Source organism: Vanessa tameamea, chromosome 2 (assembly GCF_037043105.1).
Source record: "Vanessa tameamea isolate UH-Manoa-2023 chromosome 2, ilVanTame1 primary haplotype, whole genome shotgun sequence".
Lineage (NCBI taxonomy): Eukaryota > Metazoa > Arthropoda > Insecta > Lepidoptera > Nymphalidae > Vanessa > Vanessa tameamea.
This window is the reverse complement of record NC_087310.1, coordinates 14,640,144-14,653,972: the sequence shown is the minus strand read 5'-3', so window position 1 is coordinate 14,653,972 and position 13,829 is coordinate 14,640,144. Positions and strand designations below refer to the sequence as shown.

The window sequence follows — 13,829 nt, the reverse complement described above, 5'->3', positions numbered from 1 at the left end:
TTTGATCATAACATTAACCATATTCTAATAACATCTCGCAATGGCTCATACGTGTGTGTATGTAATATTTATAGAATTATTTAAATTTGTGGATTATTATTATAGATAAAACAGTAAACCATAAAGTTTTAAAATGTACGAACTAAATCTAACCTCTAAGTCATAATATATATATATTTGTATATATGAGCTTCACTGCTTGTGCTTCTAGGGCTGCATATCTAGAAATCTTGGGTATCAGGGACTCCTAACTGATATCCGATCTAGATTCAATACAGATTATTAGCTTTTCTGACAATTATGTAATAGAGACTTTAATGTAATTTCTTTGAAAACGTTGGCTTAAGTATGCAATTTTTTTTTTATTGTTGTATTAATGTATTGCAAGATTCTGTTATATAACATAACACTTATTTATAATCTCAACAAATTTGACAAACTTTATTTTGACGTCAAATTTAAAACTTTGACAAAGTGCAATTCAAACTTGGAAGGAATAACATTAATTATTTTTAGTGAGCCAGTGTAATAAGTGGCTATTTGGCGATGTCTATGGGCGATGGCCACTTACTACAGGATGGGCCTTATGGCCTACCTATTATTAAAAAAAAAAATGGTTACGTATAATATAGTCAAAATATATTATATAGGATAAATGATTGTTTCTATAAAAATTAAAACCCGTATTATCTTGAATTATGAAATCATTTCACTAATTACGAATAATAATGAAACTAAAATTATACACCAGAGAGGCCCTAAATTAACATAAATGATATTCGCTGTAAAAGTTGATTTCAGCTCGGGGCTGTTTGTCGGAGCGTAACATAATCTTATTACAGAGAAACAGTGACTATCTATCGTGCAATTTAACTCTGAAAATTGTTTTTTTTTATGTCACGGCCCAAACATCTGAATCAAAATATTTGATAGTACATAATTTTTCCATGACTCCGGAATTTTATTGGTATTTTTTAAGAATTTAAATTCCAAGCCGATTTACGTTTATCTTATACCTACTCCAAATAAAAAAAAAAAGCTTTATTCAAGTAGTCTCTTAAAAGTACTTCTAAATGTTACAATGTTGAATTAGATGTAAAATTACCAACGGCTTGAAAAATAGATCCTACCAAGGAGAACCGGCAAATAATTAACCATTTACTCTTTTCCACCAGTTTAATTACAGAGTTTGCCAATCAAATACAATTAAATTTACTATTGTACTACACAGCGATCTATACTTCTTGCAATATTTTTCCCATCGACATTCCACATTAAGAATTCTCGTAACACCTCACTCGAGGCTCACGCTTCGAGCAGGAAACGTTAGGTTAATTAGTCGATGGAATAAATATAATTTCCTTGACTTTTTTTTTTTAATAAATAGTTTAAGGCATGGAACGTTTTATTTGCGCTTCTCGGTCTCGCTCATTGGAACTGAAATCCTGCATAGAAATCAACAAATACTACATCCATGCTTGTTTATCATTTCCATAATCTTGTATTGAGTAATATTTATCAATATTTTTTTTACATGAGCCTTATTTTAAAGTCAATATAAAAATAACCGCGGAATCTTATTACGCAAACGAATACCGTGCATCGGAATACATCCTGTATTAGCTCTGCGAAGTTATTCAGGTGTGTGCCGAATTGAATTTTTTTTATTATTTAAATATTTATAACGATATTTATTTTGAAGTAAATTTTTAAATTTATTTTGCGTAATGAGAGTAGAATACTTAAATTGAATTCGACTTAATAGTTTTAAATCTACTCCCGTCTCATTTATTAGACATGACATTTTTAACGTAATATGTAGCTTAACAATTGTATAAATCAAACTCAAACTCAAATTCCTTTATTCAATATAGAAGCATTACACTTACTTATTGATAGTCAAAAGAAACACTACCATCGATTCGGAAAAGAAAACTCAGCGGGTCTTTTTTTTGTCTATTTTTTTACACAATTCAATATGAATAGAAATAGCCAGGAAGCGATCGTTTCAATCCCAAGGTGTGGTATTAATCATAAATTCACTAATTGTATAGTAACCTTTCGCACACAAACGTTCCTTAATATTTTTTTGTTTAATTTGGCAACAGAAGCATTTTGAACGCACATGTTGTAGAACCGTATACATTACGACTGTGCAGTCGAGTAACCGGAGTAACAAGTTTGTGTTTGTTCCTTGTACCAATGCTATGACATCACATTTTCTCAAGCTCATCAATATTTTTCCAAGCAACTGTTAATATCTTAATTTCTTTAAATTTATACCTTAACGATTCTTTACACACCCGACTCTCTATCGTTCCATTATTAATTTATTCGTATGCATTATATGGTTTAAGGATAATATATTTTTCTGTCATCAACGCGCCTTCGCGAAGATGTTATATTTCTTATACCTTAATTACACTGGCTTACTAATTCTAAGAGAAACTAAACGAGGCAAATAAATGATAATGTTTTACTGAATATTTTTTTTCACGACTGCTATTGTGCAAAATAGACTAATCGTATGACAAAAGGTACCAGATAAATTATAAAATATAACATTTCTAGCTCCTGGTTGTTACTGAGAATTTCTTAAAAACGCAATTTTTTTTTTCTTTATACTCGTTGATTATACCAAAAACCTCGAGAGCTGGACAATCTTATAAGGCTATAACACACAAGGCTAGACAGAATAGGATAGTAAAAAAAATATATCAAAATTAAAAAACTCGAATGGAACCCATATCAATATTCATCCCGTATTCTTTTACCCTTAGGGTTAGTATTTAAATTATATGGATTCCTGAGTGTGGGAGTTCTGAGGAAACCAACATAAATCTAATAATATAATAATATAACCAACTTGATACCGTCCTCCTTTTTGTGAAGCCAAACGTTCCACACAAAGTATTACTGTTTGGGCGGTAAAACTGTTGAGCCCACTATTTTCTTTATTGAAGATGTTTTATACGTATTGTAATGATCTGTTCCAATTAAGTCGAAAAGTTTGTTTTGCATAACTTATTACTGTGTTTTTCTTTGTCCCAGCTCCTTTTCCTTGTATACAATTATTATTCTTTGTGAGAAAAAAATTCGCTGCTTTCTTTAAGATATTCGACTGAATTCCTTTTTGTATTAAATATTTTTTAAGACATATGAAGATTGATTTGTCGTAACTGTATCGTGAACTTGAAGAACGGACGGAAGTTTCCGATTCGTAATTGTTTCGTCTGATGAAAAATTACTTTGCTGTATGGTTCTTGCAACACGCAATCCTTGAGGTTTTCACCATGTGATTAAATTCAATGTTGTAAAACGTTTGTTCCTAATTGGTCTTTACATAATTACCATAAAAAAAGAAAATGTTTATTTAATTGCCTTGAGTGTGCTATAAAATTTCTGAAACTATTTGTCGCTCTGAATGGCATAATTAGCTAGGCGACGGATCTTATAGAAGTAGTTGATCGTATATATAGAAAATTTTACAGAAAATATTGATAGCTTATTATAACCGGAAACCGGTTGTCTTGGTATGGGCATTTTATGCGGAGGAATGAGGACCATGTTGTGAGAAAGGTTTTGAGAATGGATGTGGATGGATATAGAGGTAGGGGACGACCCAAGAAACGATGGATGGATTGTGTGAAAGACGATATGGTTAGAAAGAATGTTACTAGTGAGATGACGTCCGACAGAGAAGTATGGAAGAAGAAGACATTCTGCGCCGACCCCAAGTAAAATTGGGATAAGGGCAGGAGGATGATGATTGATATCGTATTATAGGCACGACACGTAACGCGTAAAATAAGTTAACTTAAGAATTTATATTATAGTTAGATTTAAATAAATTAATTCACCTTCACTTTTAGCATAATAGTATAGATGTATATTAACTCTGTAGGTCTGTTAGCGAAGTCGCAGGCGATAACTAGTACTAAAAAAATGTTATATTCAGACTTAATGTCCTTGTCGACAGCATCCACAAGAGAGATAAGTCGCAGATAGCTCTTAGGAAGATTCTTTCAATAATTTGAATCACTTAAACATAACTAAAGATTGAATTAAATGTCAAGCTATAGTATCATGTACCAGTCCGGAATGAAGCTTCTAATGTCGAGAATTTTCCCACAAATCCCATGGTATTTGGTTCAATCCCCAGGTAGTGCAGATTAAGATTTATTGGGTTTTTCTATGGAAAAATTCTCAGTTAAAGCCCAGAGATTGGAAGTGTGTACACTTGCTTGTCTCGGAAAGCTCGTAAAGCCGTTGGTCTTGCTCTTTCCGATCTCGTCGGATTTACCATCCCTTTAGATTATGAGAGAAGGGTTGCACCCTTGTTTACGCATACATTTATGTACCATAACATGTCATGTGTATTTGGCTGGTCTCCCTTGAGTTTGATCGCCGTAGCCTAAATCGATTAGTGTGACATCATCATCACGTAAGTTAATCAATAACGCTTAAAACCAGTTCTATCTATTCGTCTAGGACATTACATAACAAAATAATATACGTAGCTAAAAGTTTAATGGTTAATATTATATTAGAACACATTTTACTTCGTTGCCGCTGCAAATCCTTAATAACTATACAACCTAAATACAACATTTATATGAGTTTTGATTGTAAAACAGAATTTAAAAAAAAGTAGGTACATATTATCATATAAAAATATTCTTTATTCAAATAAACACATTTAAATCGACATTATTACAGGGTTCCATTACAATCCACGGCTATAAACCAGCAAAAATTTTGTATTTGATCTTTATCATCATTTTTACAATCATTCACAAACAACAAAATCTCACAACAATAACTTAACTAATTCATTCTCTGAAAGAGAATGTTTTGATATTATTTTAATAATCCTTTGAGCATGTCTTCAGCTGGGTCTCGCTTTAGTGTACTTGGTCGGATGTATGTATGTGGGCTTCAACAAAATATACAACTATTTGCGTTTATAATAAGAGCTCTCGTTTGGGGTTTCGCGTTGTTATGTATTACGAAATATCTAGACTTAATACCTTTGAAAGATTCATTGGATTAGAGTTTAGTACGTTGAATTTCCAATGAATATATAATTTATTATGTATGTGGAATATGCTATTTAAATTTCAGGTGTATCAAACAATGTATTCAAAATCAAAAATTTATGCATTTAATTTTCGACTTAGAATACATTATTTGAACCACTGCATCAGTTTCACTGCACGGAAAAAGCAACCAAGTTTTGATAATAATAATAACCGGTAGAATAAATTAAATGAGTAACTATATTTAACATTTAAGATTATAAAAATTATAAACTAACCTATTTAATTTAATTTAATTGACACAATTATCAATAAATTCTACCTCTCTGACTTATCACTTAAGTTTGTCAAAAAACAGCTTAACTTTTTACGAATTGTGGAATTCCATATAAAAGCTAGTAATTACAGAATATGAATTTATCATTCTAAAATATTATCTAATGTCAGTACGGAAATCGTTATCGAAAAAAATATGTTCTAATGTTTTGCCCTTGAACCAAAGAGGGCTTCAGAAATAGTGGATCTAAATTGTCTAGATTATTAACCTCTGAGACAATTTGCATGCCTCTCGATGGGAACATCAGATAAGCAGCTAATCAGTAGGTGTTCTGTTCCCATAACTTCCTCACAGCATGGTCCTCATTCCTCCGCGTAACATGCCCATACCATGACAGCCGGTTTCCAAAAGAAGTAATAAGTAACAGACTGTAAATGCCGCGATGCTGAGCTAAGGTCTTCTCTCCTTTTGGGTCTGGAACTAACGCCGCCATGCTGCTCCAATGCGAATACAAATGTCGCAGAATTAGACAAATGCAGTTATATTTAGTGATACTTACTTGGGTTTGAACCTGATATCATCGGTTAAGGTGCACACGATCTAACAACTAGCCAACCTCGGGATATTCTTAGTATCATAAAATATTAACATGAAATACAATCTATTCATATAATACAAGCACTATACAGGTACGATTCGTCCTCGTAGTGTTTGAATGTAAAGTAATCATTTATACAATATCTCCGGTTATGTTTAGATTTATAATTGGTAAATTAGAAGCTAAAACTAAGAATTTATTTCTTGTCACTCTAGTGGTTTGGCAAGAATGGCAAGTCCACGTTACCTCGACACCAGCGGAGGTTGGGGGACCAGCGTTACTGACGTGTACGACGCCGGCCGCGGTTCGGGAACACGCTTCAGTCGCCGCCTGGTATAGAGACGACGCTGTACTATCCGCCGGCGATCATTTTTGTAAGTAATATATTTTGTTTAATAAGACTTGAGAGATAAAAGTCATATTTTGGTTTTAATTGATTAAAGATAATGATATGTTGATGGCTCTTTAAATATTTCGGTCATTACATTTCGGTCACGACAACCAAAAATCATATAGTGCACAAGGGCGTGCTCAACCACATGTGCGCTCATAATCAGATGAGATGGTAAGCTTGAAAAGAACGCAAAAGCACAGGTCCTAAGTCTTTTCATATTTTCCGAGACACAGAAGTGTCAACACTTCCACCTTTTTCGCCCGGGCTGCTACTGATATTATCGCGACATAAAACTCCCATACTGCTTTGATGACACGACCTGGAATAGCACCTAGGACCTCAGGATCTATAGTCTCCTTAGCTACAAAAACAACGAGGTGATATTTGGCATTTTGGTGATAGAATATATGGAGTAGTTAATCACAGACAGAACTGTAAAAAAACTCCACTAAAAATGTACCACTTCATTCCTTCTTATCGTAGTTCCATCATAACGTATATTTTTGAAGATTACTATCGTATACTAAGCAGAAGCATTTGTAATGGCCAGTAAAATAAATCTGAAAGGAGTGGATAAGTTATATATAGGAGACAATAGGCTGTATTTCACTATTCGCAATATATATATTGCTGGTATTTTACTAAAAAGTTGTGTTAATGTTTCCTGGACGAACCACATAGTATTTAAACTATTTTTAGTTTCAACGGAAACTAAATTTGGCAAAATTCCAGCATAACGCCAACCTGACTTCCAGTACGAATTACCTTTATTTGATTAAATTTTCTTCCTAATTCAAACAAATTTCCCTCAGGACTGCTTAATTCAATTTTGAAAATAAACCGAAACGGTGGTTACCTCGTTCGCTTCTTTCTTCTTTCATGATGAACCGTATTTTATATATTGTATACATCTGAAATAGCTGGCTTAAATGTGTATTTTAACTATATGATTTTATTTGGTGGTAGGGCTTTGTCCAAACTTGTCTGGGTACGTACCACCCATTCATCAGATATTCTACCGCCAAATAGCAGTACCCAGTATAGTTGCTTCTTGGTTGAGTGAGCCAGTGTAACTACAGGCACAAGGTACATAACATCTTAGTTCCCAAGATTGGTGGCGCCTTGGCGGAGTAAGGAATGGATAATATTTACAGCGCCATTGTCTATGAACGGTAGTGACCACTTATCATCAGATGATCCATAATGAGTGATCCCTGCTTTTACATATATGTGTTTGCGCCAGCTATAGCATTGAAAATGACAGCGCGTGAGCAACGCTGTCCAGGTGCATATTCAGACACGTTCAAGGTCGTGAGTTGTGAATCAAGATTTTCATGAGAGCAGAATTGTAGCACATTTTATTAGAGGCTGAAAGAAATCCATTTGCAACAGTTGGTTGGTTTAACTAGTACAACTGTTTAGGAGTAAAATGTTATAATTAACATATGTAACTATTCCTACATTTTAGCGGGTCCCACGTTACTGGTGGACGAGGGATGGAAGCTTATTGTAAGGTCTACGCGCGTGGAAGACGCTCGGGCGCAGTATTCTTGCTCAGTGCTGGATTCACTCACAGGCGAACGGCGCAGGAGCACACCTATTAGCATAGATGTCGCTCGTAAGTACTATTATTTTTTATACAAGACAGTTTTCTGCATAAGGTCTACCATCCGCCTTAAAGAAAAAATAATGTCAATTAATGTCTGTGCACTTCCATCTGCTGGGTTCTCCTTTGGAGAGAAGAGGAAGGCTTTGAGTTTATTCCACCACACTGTTCTAATACAGATCGGTGAATATACATAACTAGCTGTCCGTCCCGACTTCATACGAGTACCTAATAATCATACAAAGTTACCCCTAATATATATCCCCTTAATGTTAAAATTTCCAAAATTCGTTTTCAGCGAGCGTCTATTTCATGGAAGGAGTTGAAGACGCTTGGACATATAATTTCGGAGATCTCATGATGAGAGAATGATGTTGCGCTTAATGACATAGAATACAATTCGACGCATGCAGGTTCTAACCTCTGGGACATCAGTTCATTTTGCTTGGCGTAAATTAAAAATTTGTAAAGTTTTATTGATAGTTTAAAATGCTTTGATTTAAATAAAAGGCAAATATATTTAATGTATACAAACAGATCGTAATCCCTAGTTGCCAACTTTGATGAATCATTAAGTACCGTGTTAACTCATTTTTACATGTCAAATACGTGTGACTTCTAGACTTATAAACCATGTTTACTGGAACACTTTTGAATGAAACTTCGTATATAATTCTACCATACATAAGCAAAACAAATAATTTCTAATATATACTAACCAGGCATTAAATAACAACAAAATTAGATATTGTAAATATTAAAATTTATTAAGTAACAATAATTCTGTTTAAGTTTAATAACGTACATTATGTCAATTTTTTTTTTGTTTAATAGAATTACACTTGTTACAAAGCAAACAAATTGTTTGTTTTTTATACAAATTTAAGACGTTTTCGTTGTCAACAGCAATGAGCACAACATCTGCTCCCCGAGCAGTCTCGCCGGGCACGTGGGAAGCGAGCGCGAGACGCGGCGGGGACGCCGTCTTACCCTGCCTAGTGCACGCCAACCCTTTGCCAACGATTACGTGAGTTTAAACATTATACAATACAATACTATATATTATAGTTTTTTTACAGCAATTGTAATTCAAGCTATAAACTAAACAAATATAGTTAATAAATTATTTTACTTTATAAATAATATTTATTAAAAAATTTTGGAAGTTTTTTTTTTATTGAATATATAAATAGTAGAGACTACGAAATTCTCTGAAGTTGTTATGTTTGGTAAACAGCGTCAAAATACACATATATATATAGACCCGTGGACCAGTAAACTTCGAGGAACAGTATACTAGACATAGCTACAGCTAAGTAATTGTTCACTCAAATTAGACAAACGCGTCGAATATAATATGACATCCTCATTTTGTAAAGTATTTTTAGAAAAGGCGCCTCGAAAAAAGGTTTACTCAACATTAAAAATACATTATATCAAAAAAGTACGTAATTGATATTAAATATAAGGAATCCTTGCAATATTTCTCTTACAGGGATAATGTCGCAAAGGCGGACTCCGGATAGATAATAATTTCTCTCTTTAAGAGAAAAGTCGACTAATCCTTTTCACCAACAACTGTCAAAGACATTGAATATTCCTCTTTATTTTAATATATTTTTATCAAACTTGGTAGAATTCTTTGGTCCTTACTTAATACTAAGCAGTAAGTATTAATAGGAACGTAAAATTGTTACTATGGAAGTAACAGGTTGAGGCCACCACTCTTATATTGTTATAAGTAAGGCCCGTTGTTCTCGTGGACAAATTATATTGGATACTAGCTGTTACCCGCGGCTTTGCTCGCGTAGAATATGAATTTATTTACAAATTAACTTAAAATAGTACGTTAATGTAATACCTCTTTGTATACCACATTGGTGTGTATTTCAGCCCTTAGGGTTGAATATCCAGAAATGCTTAAATGCGAATCAATTCATTTTAATCAGTATCCCAAACATAAAGTTTCACGTTTCTAATTAAAAAAATTACGAACTTCCATACAAACGTTCATCCCTTATTTCACCACTTTAGGGGTAGAATTTCTAAAATTCGCTCCTTAGTGGGTGTCATGATATGTTAGTTTGTAAGTGTACAGACTAAAATATAAGTTTTATGCTTCTAGTTCTAAAAATGACAATACTTTCAACAACCTACAACCGTTCATCCCCCTTTTCAACCCTTTACAGCACTTTTTCCAAATAAAATGTCCTTTCCCTGAGAAAGATTATTCTCTAGACTATTTGTGTACCAAATTTCATTAAAATCGGTCCAGTAGTTTTGGCGTGAAAGCGGGACAGACAGAGTTACTTTCGCATTTAATAATATTACAATATGGATTATAATTGATTGTGATTAATGAATTAGGTAGTCTTAATACAAACTGTACATGTTCGTTAATACTAAAAATAAATCTAAATTAGGTGGGTGTTACCTTCAGATACCACGTCCGTTAGTTGAAATGTTCTGCCTAATAATGATTTGTTTTTAATTGTAATATAGGCGGACGTGCAAAAATGCCACCTACTGGTAAGTGGTGACCACTGAATTGGATGTATAAGATGCTAAGCCCCCTGTACCTTCAGTTACACCGAATTACTCACACGTCAAATCCAAACTTAAAAACAATGAGTATTTGGTACATTATATGATAATAGATAACTATTCAGATGGAACGCATACAGTACTTTGTGGTAGGGCTTTGTGCAAGCCCGTCTGGGTAGGTACCACCCACTCATCAGATATTCTACCGCCAAACAGCAGTAATCAGTAATGTCGTGTGCCGGATTGAAGGGTGAGTGAGCCAATGTAACTACAGGCACAAGGGACGTAACATCTTAGTTCCCAAGGTTGGTGGCGCATTGGTGATGTAAGGAATGGTTAATATTTCTTACAACGCCATTGTCTATGGGCGGTGGTGACCACTTACCATCGGGTGACCCATTTGCTCGTCCGCCTACCGATGTCATAAAAAAAAAGCCTGACCACCAAATAACAAACCGATTCTCAAGCAAAGTATTTACTTGATTCCCAAGACTGTTATGTAAACTCACGTGCCGTTTGTTGCAGAAAAACTAATAAGTTCATAGTTCCAATATTTAAAAGGTTTCAATACAACCCTATCGACAAAGCGCTTTCAGCTTTTATTGAAACAATATTCCAAACATATGGACTTGTATATTGGATAAAGTAAAGGTTGCAATTTTCTTGTTGTTAAATAATAATTGAATTCTACTGGTATTGCTATCGCATCTTCCAAGTTTGCAATCTCTTAGAAGATCATGTTTTATAACTTAAACTTATTTGCTTTGAATGATCGGCACTTAAGTGTACTTGTACGTATAAAAAGATTACAAAAATTGTACTATACTCGTAAATATTTATATATAAACATAGGATTAGGATTAAGCGTATTGTTATGCTTTAATCTTATAATAAATTTGGAATATGTTTTAGATTATATATAATTCATAAATATTATATATTCATAAACGACCTCCGTGGTCGAGTGATGTGTACACCGGTTTTCATGGGTACGCCACTCCGAGGTCCCGGGTTCGATTCCCGGCCGAGTCGGTGTAGAAAAAGTTCATTAGTTTTCTATGTTGTCTCGGGTCTGGGTGTTTGTGGTACCGTCGTTACTTCTGATTTTCCATAACACAAGTGCTTTAGCTACTTACATTGGGATCAGAGTAATGTATGTGATGTTGTCCAATATTTATTTATTTATTATTTATTATTTAAATTTATAGAATGTCCTTTGAAATCTACATAATGAAATTTTGATATATAATGAATGTATAACTGGTGACTGTACTCGATCTTCTGATTTCGTATCTCGATCTCGATGCTCGGGGCTTACCTTGTGTATTTTAGTCACTTCCATAGCATAATCTTATGGCATTTTAAATTGGGGCGGCCTATATTAATAACATTTTTGTATTGCAGAAGATGAAAAATCGTGCAATCTACAATTTGTCCCCAAAACGAGTCAGTGTTACCCACATGAACATGTACAAATCCCTACTACTAAGTGAATTACTAGCTTATAGAATAAGTAAAATAAAATAAAACGTATATATAAAATACATTCGTATTTATTTATACGTTTGTTAGGATCAGGTGCAACCTTTACAGATACACTTGAAGTCAGTCTCTATTTTAAAGTGAACATTTTGTGAATTAAATATATACGGTTTTACAAATGGATACCAAAATATTCAAATGAATAGAGGGAATAGCAAAATTGTATGCATTGTATATATGGATTGTATCTTACTTCAATTTAAAAATATATGTTTTTATTATAAACTTATGGGTATATAGCTATAAGCTAGCTTCAAGCTTAAATGAATCAAAAGTGCAAATCATATTATAAAAAGGAAAACATCACGACTTTTTTTATAAAAAGTAAAGTAATAAAATATGTTCAGTTTAAATCAAACACAAAACAATGTTTCTAAAATACAAATTCAAAACTTAAAAGCTTCCCACGGAAGTTCTGCGCGAGACTGCAGCTGAAACAAGCGTTCTGAAATTGTACATCTTATATTTTCTAGGATTTGCGCTCCCAAAACGGAACGTTGATAATATTTCGTTGGCACTCGCTAAGCAAATTAGATTTCGTGTTTACTCGCTTCACTTATTTTAAGAGATTTTCGCATATATTAAATTAAAAATAAAATTAAACACAACCTAATGGACGGTCGTCTCCTGACCAGGAGTGCTGGAGAAATTAATAATGTAGCAGAATTAGGTTGCAAAAATACATATGGAAATACAATTAAAATGTATCCTAAACGTACCTAAACGAGTTGGATAATAATTTATTTATTTGATGACTACATATTCTTATACTAAATAGGTACCTATATCTATAAAAAAAATAAATTAAAAGTACGCTACTGTACAAAGTATGACTCTACTATGGTAGCAATAATGTTAGCAGAATTACCCGATTTAATCGTAATTCCGTTCCTCTGAGCGAAAAATGAACTTCTGAAATTAAAATGATTCACTTAGTTCGTAACTTGGGCTTGTTATTTCGGATATTAAGCTTGTAAAATATGGTTTATATATTTTCCGAGAGACACTCACAATTCGCAAACTCCGAGAAGCTATTGAGGTTTTGTGTCAACATTTTAACAGAAAAACACACTTCAACATCCGCGTACTGGTGATCTGCAACTTATAAGCTCGTCCCTGACAGGAAAACTTAGCTCCGCAGCATACGCGGTTAGAAAAGTTGTCAACTAACTGATGTTTATATTGCTCGACTATATAACTTTGGTCATTTTCATAGTATTACGTATTACGTTTATAGATATTGAAACTGTTTTCATACTGCAAATAAGATATGTCCGGTCTATTTATAATCATGGAGCTCGAGACTCCCTACGGGATGTTTTTAATAAAGTATAATCAAAGTCAAAGTCAAAAATCTTTATACAATATAGAAGTGTTTACACTTGCTTATTGATAGTCAAAAATCTACCACCGATTCGGAATTTAACACCTCGGACCTGAGAAGAACCGGCGAAAGACACTCAGCGGGATAATTTTTTTTTTTCCATTTTGCATGTACAATAATAATTATATTTTAGCTATTTGAAACAGCCTGGAGGCGATCATTTCATTCCCAAGGTGTGCAGTCAACTAAAAAGTCATTAGTGTTGTAATATCCTTTAGCACAAAAACGCTCTTTAACGAGTCTTTTGAATTTTATAATTGAATAATTTTGAACGTTTTCCGGGATCCTGTTGTAAAAACGTATACATTGCCCCAAAAAAGAATTATTAACCCTGTGTAATCGGGTACTTGGAGTAACAAGTTTATTCTTGTTCCTAGTGTTAATAGAATGTACGTCACAATTTCTGGGAAAATCATTTATGTTTTTGCGTACATACATAACATTA

The 13,829-nt window shown here is 33.5% G+C and overlaps 1 protein-coding gene across 1 annotated transcript in view; it reads left to right on the top strand.

Annotated features, from left to right (window-relative positions):
• Positions 1 to 13,829, top strand: part of Dscam3 (Down syndrome cell adhesion molecule 3) — a 200,392-nt gene that overhangs the window by 124,834 nt on the left and 61,729 nt on the right. The window contains 3 exon segments of the mRNA XM_064216635.1: positions 6,130 to 6,288; positions 7,777 to 7,926; positions 8,821 to 8,941. Of these exon segments, the coding sequence (XP_064072705.1) occupies positions 6,130 to 6,288; positions 7,777 to 7,926; positions 8,821 to 8,941 (430 nt within the window).